General features: G+C 47.5%; 1 protein-coding gene across 1 annotated transcript in view; it reads left to right on the forward strand.

Moving 5' to 3' along the window:
* The first annotated feature begins 2,634 nt into the window (after positions 1-2,634).
* The window catches only part of LOC119383930 (arginine kinase-like), a 29,534-nt gene continuing 15,950 nt past the window's right edge, over positions 2,635-16,218 (forward strand). Inside the window, exons 1-2 of the mRNA XM_037652205.2 lie at positions 2,635-2,868; positions 7,166-7,392. Of these exons, the coding sequence (XP_037508133.2) occupies positions 2,700-2,868; positions 7,166-7,392 (396 nt within the window). The 5' untranslated portion in view covers positions 2,635-2,699. The remainder of the gene's footprint in view (positions 2,869-7,165; positions 7,393-16,218) is intronic.

Below are 16,218 nucleotides of genomic sequence, written 5' to 3' on the forward strand. Positions count from 1 at the left end.
ATGAAATATAATCTAAGGAGTTGGAACGGTGGTTCTAAAGTTCTGTTCCACAAATTGAAACACATTCGGCAAGAAATGTTCTCCACGATATGAATCACTTGTAGGACGTGCCAGGCAGGTTTATGTCAATCAAAACTGATAAATGAAATTCGACAAGCCTGATGACTGCGACTACAAAATAATACGCCTTCAAGAACACCGGGTTGCCATTGTTTCCACACTAGTGGCTCATGCCCACCATGTTGAAGGTGACTAGGGTGAGATAAATCGAACAAATGGGATTGACATGAACTAATAATAACGCACACGTGTACGTGCTAGTACTTTGAGAACATCAACTCACAAAGGTGACAGCGTAATTTCGTGCGATTTAGGCAAGGAAAGCATTTTGGGTTGACTAGAAGCTCTTCGCAGGCCAGCACAGACATCCTGGCGAGAATGTTGTGAAAGGAGGCATTCCAAGACAGGATAATTGGAATCGAAGGATTCATTCCAGCACCGTCATGCTGTGCTTCTGTACTCTATCTGACAAGCTGGTTGCAGCAGGTTGGAAGCTATGGGGTATCTGCAAGCCACATGTTTGCGCAACAAAACAAACCTCTGTTTGTGATTGCACTACAGTTGGCAAGATAAAGACAACTGCGTTTGCTTGGCACGTGCTACGTCACAACAATACGTGATTCGCTAACCACGATTCGCATGTATGTCATACGCCCTTAATTCCTGTATCGGTAATCGCCGATAATTGTGGTGGCGAACCTACATGGCAGCACTCATGCGTGCGTGACCACCCGCTCCGATCCGAACTCGCGCTTGATACTTGCCCACTGTCCTCACAGCAACAAATAAGCGGTGGAGTCGGCTATCGCTTTGTGTCACATCACGCTGAGGACAAAGTATCAGGTATTCTTACAGCGGAGCTATTTCAGTAGAGCTCTGGCCATCCACAGCGATAAGCCAAGCCAAGCCAAGCCAAGCCAAGCGCAGGCGATAGTGAAAGATAGTGAATGTGAAGGGGAGGAGGAAGGGAGAGGGTAAAACATAGTAAAGCACTGGAGTGTCAAGGCCAGGAATGAGTGAGGCCAAGAGGAAGGAGGAGGGAGGTGAACGGGAAAGGGACGCGAGGGTGAGGGTGAAGAGCAAGGGAGAGAGTAAAGCAGAGTAAAGTGGCGTAGGGTAACCGTCACTGAGGCATTTCTCCCTTAGCTCCGCTGTCCATTGGTAATTGCGACAGCAGAGTAATGCCTAGAATTTTTGTCGCTAATATTGAAATCATCTGTTTGTTCAGCCACGCCTGCTGAGCGCTGTTCCCGAGAATTTGAGAATGAAACTTGGAAGCAATGCGAAATAGTCACGAATACATTGCTGTCGACGCGTCAAAACGAAAACACAACGAAAACACAAAGCATCGATTTAAACTCTACGGGCCACCCAGCGTAAGACGATGACTTTATAAATTCGAGACGGAAGGAAACAGCTTAGCCTTAGTTTTCGAGGGGTGCTGCCATGTTTTATTTTTCGACGCTGCCCTTGCCGCTCAACGCTGTGAGCGTTGGTCTATGCCGTGTGCTCGGTTTGTTTGTGCAACGCGTGAGCGTGGACGCTACGGAGACGCCGAGTAGATGACGGGATGTGAGGGTTTTTTGGGAAGGATTTTCGTTCTTCATATTAGCTACGCAGCCTCTAGGTGGCGTTGCGCAGCCCCGTTGCATCCACAGCTCAGTAACCACCTTGCGAGATGGACTAGAAAGAAAAAACTCAGAGTGTCCCTTATGCATTCACTTAAGACGACTCGAGGGCGAAAGCCATCTGCCGTTTCTTCTCCCCTCGATGAATTGATCCTGCCCCGCCAGCCTTTGAAAGCTTTCTGCACCTAACGTGGTTCTGCACTGCCTCCAAGATCAGAGGCACTTCACCTGGTTTTGCATTGCCTCCGCGATCGGTCCACCTTTGGCCAAGGTACGACTTCATGTGAGGACATCATCATGTGACGTCATTGTGACGCCGGCAAGTAATGATGATTTTTTGCATTACTCCTTTCCGACGCCGCGGGACGCCAACGCCACTGACGCGGGACGCTGACGGTGAATTTTCGCGTTTGAAGAGGCATCTCAGGCTTTCGCCGTTATAGAAGTTTTCAGGATTTGTTTAAATTATTCTAGTACACTATAGTTTTGTTTAGTCGCCTAGGGAAACTGGCTGATACCCACGATGGGGATTGCCCACACTGTGAATTATAAAGGAGTGAAAAGAAATAAGTAAAGAAATTCTGAACGCTATGTAACATCAAGAAACAAAGAAAAGGACGAAAAGCGACGTAAATAAGTGTAGTATAATGCATGAAACTGAAATAACGGTGACGACTTTGTCTTCTTCGTCTTCCACTCCTGTTCAGCGATATTGGAGCCATAATCAGCATCAGCATCGCATGCAATGTCGCGAGGGCCCGCGTCTAGTAGGTTTCTGTAGCTAGTGAGAAAACGATTTGTGCTTCGTATCGCGTCCTTCTTGTGATTGCACCATTCGTCAACTGAAAGAAACGCTGCACGCCCTTTATGCTAGACGCGTGGGCTGCGTCCACCGTTTTGCTTCCTCGCGAACCACCGTGCCTTAATCACTTCGTTGTTGGTCGCGTCTTATGCTACGGTCAGAAAATATCGCGTCTACGGTTCCTCCGCTCTTCGAGCAACCTCCAAGCGATGGCGGACAAGGCGACATTGATGAAGCTCGAAGAGGGCTTCGCCAAACTCGAAAACGCTCAAGACTGCCACTCGCTGCTCAAGAAGTACCTGACCAAGGAGATCTTCTACAGGCTCAAGAGCCGCAAGACCGGCATGGGTGCCACCCTGCTCGACGTCATACAGTCTGGTAAGAGCGTTTCGATGCAAGAAATGCGTCGAAGTACCAATGAAAAACCTTACAGATAACTTAAGTGAACCTACTTTTGGTGTTAGGGGTCAGGCCATTGTGTAGCTTCGGGTGTTGTGCTAACCGATAACGTTCCGCGGAAATCAATGGAAAGGTTTTGCTAGTGTGTTACTGTACGAACAATTCCGACATGAATTGTTTTGTTGCAGCGCTTTTGTTTTCTTAAATCTTCCACTTGAAACGGTGCCGCGTGAGACCAAGCGTGGCGGCGTAGAAAATCAGAAAGAACAATATGAGTGGTAGCGTTCGTAATATTGTGTTGTCTGAATTCGGGCGGCACGCAAGACATACTTTTTCTTATCCAGATCATGTAAAGCTAATGAGAATGTGAGTCACAAAATATTTATTTTTTTGTCTGTTTTGTTATTCACAATTCACACCTTAAGGACCAAATCGAACAGCACTTAGTAGGTGGTGGGGGATGGGGAAGGAAAAAAAAGCGTTAATAAAAAGCCAACTGTTAAAAGGTAGTTGGATGCTAACCGCGTCTTCTTGTATCTGACCATATCCAAGGGCAGATTACAACGTTCGAAGATAGCGTGAACACTGCAGTAGTAATTACACTGTTACATAGTACCACGGTACTTTCCGTGCTAGCTCTGTAACCGTGTGGTGGAACCGACGGTCACGGGACTCTGACGGTCACAGGAATGCGACGGTGTCGCAGTCCTGTGTCGGGATCGGAGACTTCGGAGACTTATTCAGCGTTTGTTGTTAGGACGTTGCACCCGTGCTTGAAACCGTAGACCCTGGTTTCAGAGGCTGCACCTGGTGGACTGACGTTACTGCACACGAAGTGGTGACGGACGCCTGCTGAGACTGGATCACAGACCTCCCTCTCTCCCTTCCGGCCCCTCCCTTTCTTTAAAAAGGGGGACAAAAAACCTCACAGTGTCTTGTATGCATTCACCTAAAACAACTCGAAGGCGAAAGCCATATTCTTTTTCTTCTCAGTAGGTGTGTTGATCCTGCATCGCCACCCTCTGAAATCTCTCTGCACCTAACGCGGTTTTGCACTGCCCCCAGGATCGGATGTACCTCAGCCGGTTTTACACTGCCTTCGTGATGGCCCACCTTTGACCAAGCAGAAATGGCATGTGATGACGGTATCATGACGTCACAGTGACGCCATGATGACGTCACAAAATTTGCTGATCTGTGGCGTTATGATGACGTCATACGGCAATGACATCACGTGATGATGATTTTTTGCATCACTGGTGTTGACGCCGCCGATGGGGGACGCCGACGCGGGGCACCGATCAATTTCGGCGTTTAATGAACCATCTATGGCTTTCGCCTTAATAAAGTTTATTCACTCATTCATAAACAAGCGGTCACAAACACTACATGGAGTTCCAAACTGTACCTTGAGGAATATACGATATGGAAGGAGCAGTTCGCTCTCGCGCGTGGATAATTCAAGATAATAAAGGGAGCGCCACCAGTAAGACAAAGCGCGGCATGTTGCCACAAACAATCACTTTCCAAAACATGCAATCCTATGGAAAGGTATTGTTCGATAGCGGTTGATTGATGGCTTTTTTTTGTGCGAAGCGTTTTGACAGGAAGACGAGATTTCTTTCAACTTCATTTTTCGGTCTTTATCAAACACCATTTTCCGAGCTGAAATTAAAGGTAAAGCCTCGGCTGATGCCACTTATGACTAGAGTCTTTTGTTTCTCTTTACTACTCACGAGATTTCTCCGTCACTCTATGGGAGAGCTTTATACGCAATCCTGATCACGCAGTGGCGCCACTAGTAGCATGAAGGCGTTCTTAATGCGGTGAGGCAGCTGGGCAGTGATTGGCGCGCTGTTTTGGCAAGAAATATTTGTTCCAGCCCTACCGTTGTTGCTTGCTTGGGAGCTCAAATAGTCATCAGCAGAGAGGAAAACGATACCGAAGACTTGTTGGGTGACGCCATTTGCTCTGTTTATGCAGGCATGGACTAAATGGCATCGTTCGCTTTTCCCTGTAAAGCTGAAAGGCGAGAGTAGTTGCAACGGACTGTGCCGTGTCTCTTCATAAGTTCGTGTGCGCCAGAAGTACATAGTTATTTAGCGATGAGTACATCTTGCAAAGAACTGTTGCGACAGTGCAGCGTCAAAGAGCGAATCCAAGGACTCCAGTATGCGCGGCATTACGAAGCTGTTCTGTCTATGTCGAAAGTAATGCATTTAAATGATACAATGACTTGTAGTTGCTGTTTGATTTAAATGCTGCAATGAGTTGTAGTTGCTGTTTGATTTAAATGCTGCAATGAGTTGTAGTTGCTGTTTGATTGCTTAATAAGGTGAACTACAGGGGGCAGCACATAAGCATCAGTGACAGAGGGAAATACAAAGGTGTGCTCACGCCTCCCGCTGCCGTCCCCCCTGTGTGCGGCGTACCGAAGCAGCCCCATTCAGGAGCTGCATTTTGTTTTAGACATGAGTGCACTGCTGAAACGAAGAACGGGTGATTACCCTACCATATGTTGACTACAGCAGTAAAGGCGTCATTTCCTGTGTCTGACTCAGTGAATAGTTAAATCGAGTGCCGACGCCCCCTCCCCAACCCCCAGCAATGCCACTTCGGTCACCCTCCAATGGGCAAATTGTCAACCTACGTCTTTGGTTCAGTGCTTAGCATATATGTGTTTTAGAAAATGGGCCATTATTTAAAGCTGCTATTGGAGACCGGCTATTTGTCCCATGACATTCTTGCTATTTCCACAACCTACGAGAATACCAGCTTGAATAAGGCTGCTCTTTGCAAATAAACGACGCAAAACGACCGTTATCCAAATATTCCATGTCGAGGCGCAGCGGGAGATCTCGGCTGCCAAAACACAGTGAGCAATCGCTTGGACGCACCGCGTGTAGTAACGACCACGCAACGTAGCACTTTTTCACGAAACTATTTTTAAGCCTTGAGCATGTTAACGAGTATTCTGAGATAGTATTGCGGATTGCGCTTCAGAGCTGTTTCAAGTGCAATCTATCTGAAAGAAGTTAGCTACGTGCGCATGGTTTCTTTTTAAAAACCTGGCAAAGGAGCTTTGCCGCACTTCCTCTGCTGTCTTCAGGCCGTGGAGACAGCAGCAAAAGAGCGGCAGTTTGCCAGATACATTACGGTGCAAATCTATAGCCGGCCAAAGTTATGTCGGGAGGACATTGCAAGGGTTCCGCAGCTGCTCTACATTTTGTCTAGCAACAAGTACGGCTCTTTCTACTTCGAGTTGGGTACGGCAGCAAAGGTACCCGAAATTAAATTGTGACGTAAAATATGCCATACAAATGTAGGGTACGTGCATGCGACCATTTTGAGGCGAATATCCTTTCACATCGCGAACAGATCACCGCCGAAGAAATGCATCGTATACTCACGGAAGCGCTCTTCAAATTTGAGTGAGGTGATGTGTGAATCGCGCGTGAAATAGTAGCGCCACGTAACCGCCGGAGGTCAGATGTCTGCTCGCTCACACTCATAGACAGGCTGCTGCCTCGCACTACGCTAAGAGTGGCGGCCCGAGCGGCTTTAGCCGCCGCAAGACTTGGACGCCTTCGAGAGGAATGGATAATTGCCGCAGCTGAATGATGAGCACACGACTGAGGAAGAAGGAACTTTGCTCATGTACGTGGGTACGCCTTCTGTATAGGTGAGGGGTAGACCAGAATTTGAAATAAATCTTATGCATTAAAATAATTCCCCATGAATTCCGAATGACTTAGGAAATTAGGGTAATTCATAGGGAATCCCCATATGTACTCCATAACAATCTATGCCTAAATCCCTGGCTACAGAGGGACAGTGCAATCTAGGGTTGACGAATTGACATTACTCTTCTATTTACTCTCTAACACATACGCCATGCTTTCTACTAGTGTTCATTACAACGGGAACCCAGATAACAGAGCGCACAGCATCAATGAGGGACTCCGAAACAAAGGCGGTGACTGCTATTTGGAAATTCATGAAGTGAACTTTGTTCTCAATGCATGCATACCCTTCAGTTTCCAAGTAGGATTATTAAGCCGCACTCTGCGTGAACATAGGTGAGTGTGCCGAAATATCAATATGGTGAGAAAGTGAGGGTGAGTCTGAACTTCCGAAACAAGATTAAATAGCAAAGTGGTCTTTTTCTCACTCAATCAGGCTGCGATGCCCGCATCATTAATGTATGACGGAGTTTAGTACGACGGGTAGACTTCTTTCAGCTGTTACAGAGTGGCGTGCGGTTAAACGAGCGCAGGTGTTGAGAACCTGGACAGCGGGATCGGGATCTACGCGCCTGACGCCGAGTCGTACACCATTTTCGCCGAGCTGTTCAACCCCGTCATCGAGGATTACCACAAGGGCTTCAAGTCTACCGACAGGCACCCGCCGACAGACTTTGGCGACCTCAACACGCTGGTCAACCTCGACCCCGGAGGAGAGTTCGTCATTTCCACTAGGGTGCGCTGTGGGCGATCGTTGGAGGTGAGCGGCAAAAACGATTGAACATGTCCAAGACCTTGGGGGGGGGGCGACATAATACGAAAAACGTTCGTTCTTTTTAACAGCAGAGCTCTTTAAGCCTACCGTTAGTCTGTGCTGAGCGAAGAGAAATTATCATCATCACAAACGGACACGCGTTCTCTTCGACCTCTTCTTCATTGTCGTCGTCATCTTCATGTTCTGGTTCGCTCCCAAAACACGTGCCGAATTCTCAGGTGCAAGGTGCAATAACTGTGACGGGCGAGAAAACGAGCACACACAGTGACAAAGAAACATACATAAAGATAGAGAAAGAGAGAAATTCTTGGGTAAAAAATGCCGCACATCCCACCCATTGTCGTAATCGGTTTCAGGCGAAGCAGTCAGCGAGTACCTGCCTGTGCTGCATATTTTGGCTTTGTGCAAAGCGTTACGCGGTGGATCGGCGTGTGTTTGTAAATGTAGTAGTCGTGTGCACATCGTGGACTTAAAGAGGCACGTCAACTACACTGACACTCAAAGTGTAAGTTACGGTCTGACATAACGTCAGCACTCACGTTAGAGCACATGCGTGACCTTTTTTTAAACGAAGTGCGCGCTACGGTGCGACGATGTGAATATCATACGTAACATTCGTTAACGTTTCCCCCGGGGTCTGGCAACGCTTGAATGTAGCTTGCTGAGTGATTGAACTACAGTAGTAATGTTTATTGAACTGTTATAAAAGCGGAGCCAAACACTGGAACCACAATTGACGTTAACCCGACATGACGCCTATATATAGAAGTTTATATGCCATGTTTATTATCTTGCTACGAAATTAGATAGCCAGCACTGCGAAACCACGATGATCGTTGCGCCGACATTATGCCTGAATAGGGTATTTTCCCCAATAAATTTCAAGACCTGGCGTGGCTCTGGGGTAGAATACTTGACAGCCACGCAGAGTGCCTATGTTTGATTCCTGCAGAGATTCTGATTTTTATCCGTTACATTAATCGGGTCAACGCTGCGATGCCGGGCTTTCTTAACGCTCTGGCGTTGAAATTACGAATGTCTCTTCTCTCCATTCTTGGGTAGGTATAAACTGTGAATCACCTGTGTCACATTGCCGCATACTGCAGCCTGTAGTAAACGGGCATGTGCCACATGTCACTGAGGGAAAGGGCTTCATGGCGTACGCAACCGGATTTTCATGTCATTCATGTCGTGACTAGACAGTCATGTTCGTCATACCCACATGCCCTTCTATGCAAACTTTGGTCTATAGTAAGTTAAGGAGGCGACCACGAGAACACCCAGACGTAGGCGACCAGATAGACAGACAAACGCTCAAAGTGACTTTGGTTCGCAAAGAACTGCTTCGCATTCAAAAATTTCTTAGTGAGGCGAGATTCGAACCCGCGTACCCGAGGCGTGCGTCTTAACCACTCGGCCATCCACGCACGCCAGCAGAGAATAGCACTGTATAGTATAGTATAGCATGGGGGTGGGAAAGGGACGTGAGGGTGAGGAGGACAGATTTGAGGGTGAAGAGGCGACGAGAACGAGTACAAAGAAAGAAAGGAAGAGATAGAAAGAAAGAGAAACAAAAAATAGATTTTAAAAAGTTAAAGAAAGAAAGAAAAAAATACGAGGCGAGGGAATAACTACAGAGAGAGAGAGAGAGAAAGACATAGAAAGAAAAGGAAAAAGAGAAATATAGAGGAAGACAGAGAACGAAAGAGAAAGAGAGAAAAAGATATAGATGGGAACAGAACGACTACAGGAAAGAGAGATAAAGAAAGAAAGGCATAGAAAGAAAAGAGAGAAAGAAAGGAAACAAAGAGAGAAAAAGATCGAAAGCCAGATAAAGAAATAGAGAGAGAAAGAGATGGAAAGAAGCAGATACATAAAGGTAGAAAAAATTACCGAAGCTTGCACTAAGCCGCGCAAGGCTTGACACAGCGAGACTGGACGATTCTGAAGACTAATGTGGTTGCTTCTAGGTTGTTTGTTGGCATTAGCTAGGTGATGAGGGTTCTTTCTAGGTTGCTGCTCGGTTGTTGCTAGGCTTTAGCTAGGTGACGCTAGGTTGTTCCTACGTTGAATATCAGCGCAGAGAGGCTCGAGTTAAAGCACAGACAGTCACAGACACGACAGAGATGTCACAGCTCCAGAGACAAAAACTCGGACTGAAAGTAAGCCTTCGCAGCTCTCATAGATCTACCGGCAGTCAGTCGGTCGGTCGGTCGCTCAGAGAACTTTAATAGGGTGCTGAGGAGCCGATTCCCCTCAGAGTTCGGCTGCGGGCCGCACCCACATGGATGGGGATGGGCAGATATGTCGTCGTTGGTGTAGGCCTTCCATCGCTCCGGGGTCTTCTCGCAGCGGCCGTTGCCTTTCCCGTTTCCCCAGGTTGTGCTAACTGTCGCCTTCTTCGTTTTTAGTGGACCAGTGGTGGGTAGCGGGGCTTACCCAATTTCTCTGGCACATACTCGTTTATGAAGATGATAGTTGTCTGATAGGCCGCACAAATTTCTGTGGCACATATCTATTTGTTGGGCTAACTGTTGTCGTCTTCATTTTTAGTGGTCAAGTGGTGAGTAGTGGGATTTGCCCAATTCCTGTGGCACACGCCTGGTAGGCCACACAGTATACGCCGCACAATATACAGCTGCCTCAAACAGCTTCGCTGTTAAAAACGGAGCAAGCATATCCATGTACAGCATAGAATAGCAAAGGGTGGGAAAGAGAGAGGTGAGGGGGTAAAAGGCTAGGTAAAAGACCAGGTCGGTGCCCACCAGCTCTGCTGTTACCCAGCCTTACGCGACTTAGTGCAAGCAGTACTGATTTTTATCTGCATATTCACACGAATCAACAAGTGTAATCCACCAGCAGTGTACTCAAATAGTTTGGGGCGATACGTACGGAACATTCTCCATATGGACTCAAAGAAGGCTTATTACGCCTGTACTCGGCACTGTGACTCAGTGGTCAGGATTTTGCGACCATGTCGCAAGATCACCTAGCGACAATATCGTTAACTGATTCCTGGCTCCACTGGTCAAATTTATATGTGCTTCTTTTTTGTGCTTCTTTTTTGACATGTCATTTATTAGCGGTCAATATATCAAGCGTTTCTATGAGGGCGCAATCGCGAAACGGTTGCATATTTGGCTGTAGGAGAATGTCAAACTACTTGCGTGAGGTAGGTCCGATTGAACTTTGGGCCCTCGAGTACTACACCCTTACAGCCGGCTGTGAGTGTGCGCAAAGTTAAACCGTATAGTTTCACTTCATTGTCTATGAGTGTCTGAATAATGGCCACGACTCGCCTTAACCTCATTACCTCAGTCCCAGAGATAGTCGGCTGCTGTGGTTTTTAGATTGAAGGAATATATGTATACGTGAAGCCCAGATGATGTTCGTCGACTTAAAAGTACCGGATACTTAGAGAGTTAGAACGTCACGCTGAAACCGAAGGCCCCAAAGAAAAAAAAAGAGACAAGAAGTGAACGACACGGGCGCGCTTCAACGGCTGGGCTTAATAACTGAACAGCGAAAATTTGTAAGCCTAACGTCAATACACAACCTGAACATTTGTTGCCTGGTAGACTACTATACTGATTCATGAGTTGACACGGAAAGTTTCGCAACGCACGTGTCACCATACGAGTGAATGTAGAACGCTTCGGTAATCTCCCGTGTAGTCCTATGCTCGTGCCTTGATAAAACCTTGGTGTCAGACAAGACGAAGTTGGGGCGTGTAGTCTCCGCAACGAAATGAAAGATTAGACGAGGCTTGCCGTTTTAACGCGGCCTTAAGATTCATTACACGATTAATGACGCATCTGTCAGTCTCGCCAGTGTAGCATATCCCACATGACAAAGGGATGTTTTAAACAACCGCTTTACCGCACTCAGACCAGCTTGTCACGGTGATTAATCTTAGGTTAATTCGAAGTTGTCAAGCCTTCAGACTTCCTATCTATAGCTGCGCAGTCACCGCCTAAGTTATGTTTGGCTGAGAAGACCACTGCTTTGCGAAATCGGCCCCTATCTTGAAGGGCTGAGATGTACGGTGTACGTAGAGGTTGCTGACGACAAGGTAATTATTAGAATGTATATTTCATCACTTGATGTAATGCTAATCCCTTGGTTTAACGCCCCAAAACGACTCAGGCCATGAGAGACGCCGTGGTGGATGGCTCCTAAGAATTTAGATAATCAGTGGTTATTTAAGACCGTACGGTACGCGCGGGCCTCTGGCATTTCGCCTCCATCGAAATGCGACAGCCGTCGCCGGGATCGAACCCACATCTTCTGGTCAGCAACCGAGCAGTGTAAACACTAAGAAACCGCGGTGGTGGGAACTGTGTCCTGTATACGCGAATTACTCGTGCGATTAATACATTCTGATGGCAGTACACTGTAAACAAAAATTAGCCGAGATGGGAGCTTTTCCAGCACATGAGCCCCCAAAACCCCCATGCCCCAATCATTTACTCCGTGGTAGCGGAGTGAAGTCGGCACATGTCGTCGAAAAACGCCCCGTGCTTAATGAGGGAGTTTATGAACGACATGACCTTGTTAAACTCCCCACGGAGTTTTAGGTCACGTGGTTAGAAACTCCCTATGGGAGGTTTAAAAAGTATTTTTGGTCGTGACGTGCGTGCCGTGGTTAAAAACTCCCTATGGGAGTTTTAAAAACCATTTTTGGTCGTGACGTGCGTGCGTGTGTGAATGTGCGTGTAGCACGCCGGTGTGAAGCTCCAGTGCCTTGTGTGGGTCGCCGTGTGAGCATTTGTCGACAGACAACGAAGTTATCAGTGCAGCGAGGATTTGCAACGGCCGGTTGGTTTGTGTAGACGTGTAGGACTATTTTCTCCACTGAACCGTTCTGGTCAGAGACAAGTTCAACTCGCGCCAGCGTCCGACCGCGAACACATCGAGCTGGCTGTCCCGTGTTTATTCTCCCGTCAAGCGGCAATGCCCATGCACACGAGTGCAAGCCTCCGACACGCCACGGATACCTCGCTTCAACGTGCCGAGTTACGAAGAAGTGCGAAGAATAATTTCATCGGTAACAAAAGTAAGCTGTTGCGATCGTCAGCGGGTTGTTTCTGGAGTTTCACCGGCTAAAACTTCGAAGCAGTAAGAAGTAGGCTTCGCTACGTCGTCGGCATCAAGCCGGCCGGCGGCCGGTGTGAGAGCTGCGCCGGCGACGCGCTCGCTCCGAGCACCGGCAACGCTTGCTTCTCGGAGTGTCACCGAACCGATGTTTCACCGGCTGCAACTTCTAAGCGGTAAGAAGGCGTCGCTACGTCGTCGGTGCCAAGCCGGCGACGTAGCGAACTCGCACCGCCACACCGGTCGCCGTGGTGAGTTCTACGAGCTCGCACCGGCCACCGGTGAAGCAAAGAATATGTTTCACAGAAAATAAAAGCTGCTGGAATGAATAAGCTTAAATTGTCTCTTTTGCGCCATGCAACCACCGCTGTCAAACGTCTAGCGAGAAGGCGAGCGCCGATACGAGACAGATTGAACCAACGTGCGACCGCCGCTGTACTGCGAGCAACAGGAACCGCGACTACGAGCCGTCTCGTTCGTTGTAAGTGCATCGCTCCGTAGCTTAACGCGGACAGCGGACTCGGATAGCGGCAGTGTGTGTGTAAAAAAAACGGCGACGAAAACTGTACAGCAGCAAGTATTTTGTGATCGCGAGCTGTCGTTCATCGTATAGCCGTACCGTACTCCTGGGAGAGGCCTAGCGACGCCGTCGGCCACAACGCGGTATATACCGGCGGGGCGACGCATTTCTTCGCCGGTGTTGCTCGTGAATGTGTGCCGCTGAAGCGTTCGTGCACGGCCGCTCGTGGTTCGTGTACGATTATGTGCATTTTACAGACTCACGCACAGTACTGCTAAGGCGGATACATCCCATGCGACAGAGTGCCAGCTGATAATCAAAATTCGCTAATTAAGAAGGCGTTGAATGTTAGGCGGGTTTATAGTAAAAGATAGGTGTGCCTCAGTGGTATCTATAAGCTCATCACAAATTTACACGTACGCCATGAATGTTTGTTGCTTAATTTCGGAGAAAGAAGTGTCCCATCTGAGCCACATTGGAGGTCAAGATGTGGTGCCTATATATACTCGGTGACCAAAGTTTGGTTGTGAAGCGCAGGTGGTGAGTTGTTGTCAGTGTGAGTGTTGTATTACTTTGCGAACGTTGTGTGCATGTTTGTGTACGTGTTATCCAGTTTGCGTGTTTCGATGCTAATTTAATTAAAAAGCGAAAAGCATTTTTTTCTTTTTGATGGTTATAAAAATTTACTCCCATATTTACCTGGAAAAGCTCCCCTATGGATGTAAACAAAAACTCCCCTCTGTCCATCCAAAAACCCCGTCCTGTTGGGGAGTAAATTTTTTACTACGTCCGGACGGTGTTTTTAAAACCCCCATCAGGGCGTGCGCTAGAGGACAAGCCATTTACTCCCATCTCGGCTTATTTTTGCTAACAGTGTAGTGATGCGAGGTTGCTGCACTAGGCTTTAATAATAGCGGCTTTAATAATAGCGGCTTTAATAATAGCGACTCATCAGGGTACAGGATAGAGATGGCCTCAGGAACGCGAGACGTTAGGTGACGACGTGCGCGTCATGGGATGTAGAGCTGGAAGTTCCGCGGAAGAGCATCGCTGGTACACAATGCTTTCCTTCTGAACGTTAGTTGCACTTTTGTTCAGTACAATGATACGTACGTTCCCTAGAGATTGAAGTGCATACAAAACTTTTAATAGCGCGTCGTCCTTTAACGACACTCTTCTCTGCTGAAATAATTTCATACTTGTAATGTAGCTTGCAGACGCAGTGTCACACGCAAATTCATCTAAGTCTACACAGTGGCGATAGTGACTTGGCGAACTATAAGGCGGGCGTAATGGTTTGGTATCTACCACATTCCTGTGGTGAGGATTTTGTAAGCAATACGAACTTCAACGCTAGGTTTCCGTAGGTTTCCAATGGTCTTACTTCTACACCCTTCTACTTAAGTTACGTCTTCTTGAAAGGGTTTGACGACGAACTTTTTGTTAGCAGCCCACTGAAGAGAACAGCGCGGCCTACACGGACGATACAGGAAAAACAGGACGAACTGTCAGCGTTCACCCTGTTTTTCTATGTTTCCTCTGTTTTGATCACGGTTTTTTATGCACTTTCACCTTGTTCAACATCTATACCCTACTTATGAAACGCCTCTCGATTCCATGGCAAGCACGTGTCGCATTTGCTCTCGCTTAGAAACACGGCTCCAGTGGTAAACCATGCTAAGACAGTTAGGGAGGGAGATTATTTGAATAATTTACTTAGTAAGTAATTAATGTCATGGGTTTCACATGCGAGATAACGATGTGGTTGTGAGGCACGCCGGACTGTTGGTCTCCGGAATAATTTTTACCATCTGGTGCACTTAACCGCGCATGTAAATCTAAGTACCCAGGTAAACTGGTATTTCGACGCCCTTGCGAAGCAGCTGTAGTGGCCGGCAATCGAACCCATGTCCTCGAATATACCTGCTAGGCTAACACGGCGGGTGAGAGAGATAGTGAGAGAAGTTGTTTCCACTGTTTAACGCGAAGTTTGTCCACGTGAATGGTTCAATCGTTTGTCGTTGATATCGAATACTGATGGTGAGCGCCACGTCTCTAAAGCAGCTTCGAGATGCGTTTGCTCCGCGGTGCGAAGATCTTGCAAATATCCTGCGCGCACGGCAATCCTTGTGCCACGCGGGCTTTTTCCGCTCGTGTCATCGCGTTTGTTCATTTACCGGCTGGGTTGGTTAGGGGGCGTCGTACGCGTTCATCACATTGGCCTACGAGAAGGGTACCAAGCAGTAACTGGAATACTGGTGCGTTGTAAGAGCTACCGTAGTACGCAATCCTCCCACTAGGTGAGCATTGTGCCACACATTTCCAGTTTATTGCATCCGGTGGATTCTCACAGGATGCTATTGTCTTGGTGCAGTGATTTTTTTCGTGAAATCAGTTTCGCACGCTCGGAGCTTTCTGTGATGGCCACTTTAAGTAAACTGTGTGCGCATATGAAATTTTGTTTTGGGGTGGCAAGAATAGCACTATGACTGGTCACGAGTAACAACCTTGGAGCGGAAGTCTGGGTGGCCTTGGAGCTGTTCTTTCAAAGGAAGGCCTGTTTTGACTCGACCATCTGTTTCCTCATTTGTCGAAATTCGAAGCAAAAATTTTGCAACGACCCTTTTCATGGGCAAGTCTTCTGTGAAAATTCGTTAAAGCGGACGGCCAAAACAAGGTTTTATTGAATCGACATTTTCCCCCTTTTTAAAGAGAAAACTACTCATACCCGTAAGTTTTTCCCATCGCGGCATCCTTGTAAACAGTGTTTAATAGCGCAATAAATGCTGAGTCATTCTGCCGGAATATGAAACAACTTTGCACAGCCGCCGGCTGTTCACTTCAATCAGCCATCACGAAAGAGACGCCGTGTACACACACAAACACACACACACACACACACACACACACACACACACACACACACACACACACACACACACACACACACACACACACACACACACACACACACACACACACACACACACACACACACACACACACACACACACACACACACCACACACACACACACACACACACACACACACACACACACACACACACACACACACACACACACACACACACACACACACACACACACACACACACACACACACACACACACACACACACACACACACACACACACACACACACACACACACACACACACACACACACACACACAC

Source organism: Rhipicephalus sanguineus, chromosome 2 (assembly GCF_013339695.2).
Source record: "Rhipicephalus sanguineus isolate Rsan-2018 chromosome 2, BIME_Rsan_1.4, whole genome shotgun sequence".
Classification (NCBI taxonomy): domain Eukaryota; kingdom Metazoa; phylum Arthropoda; class Arachnida; order Ixodida; family Ixodidae; genus Rhipicephalus; species Rhipicephalus sanguineus.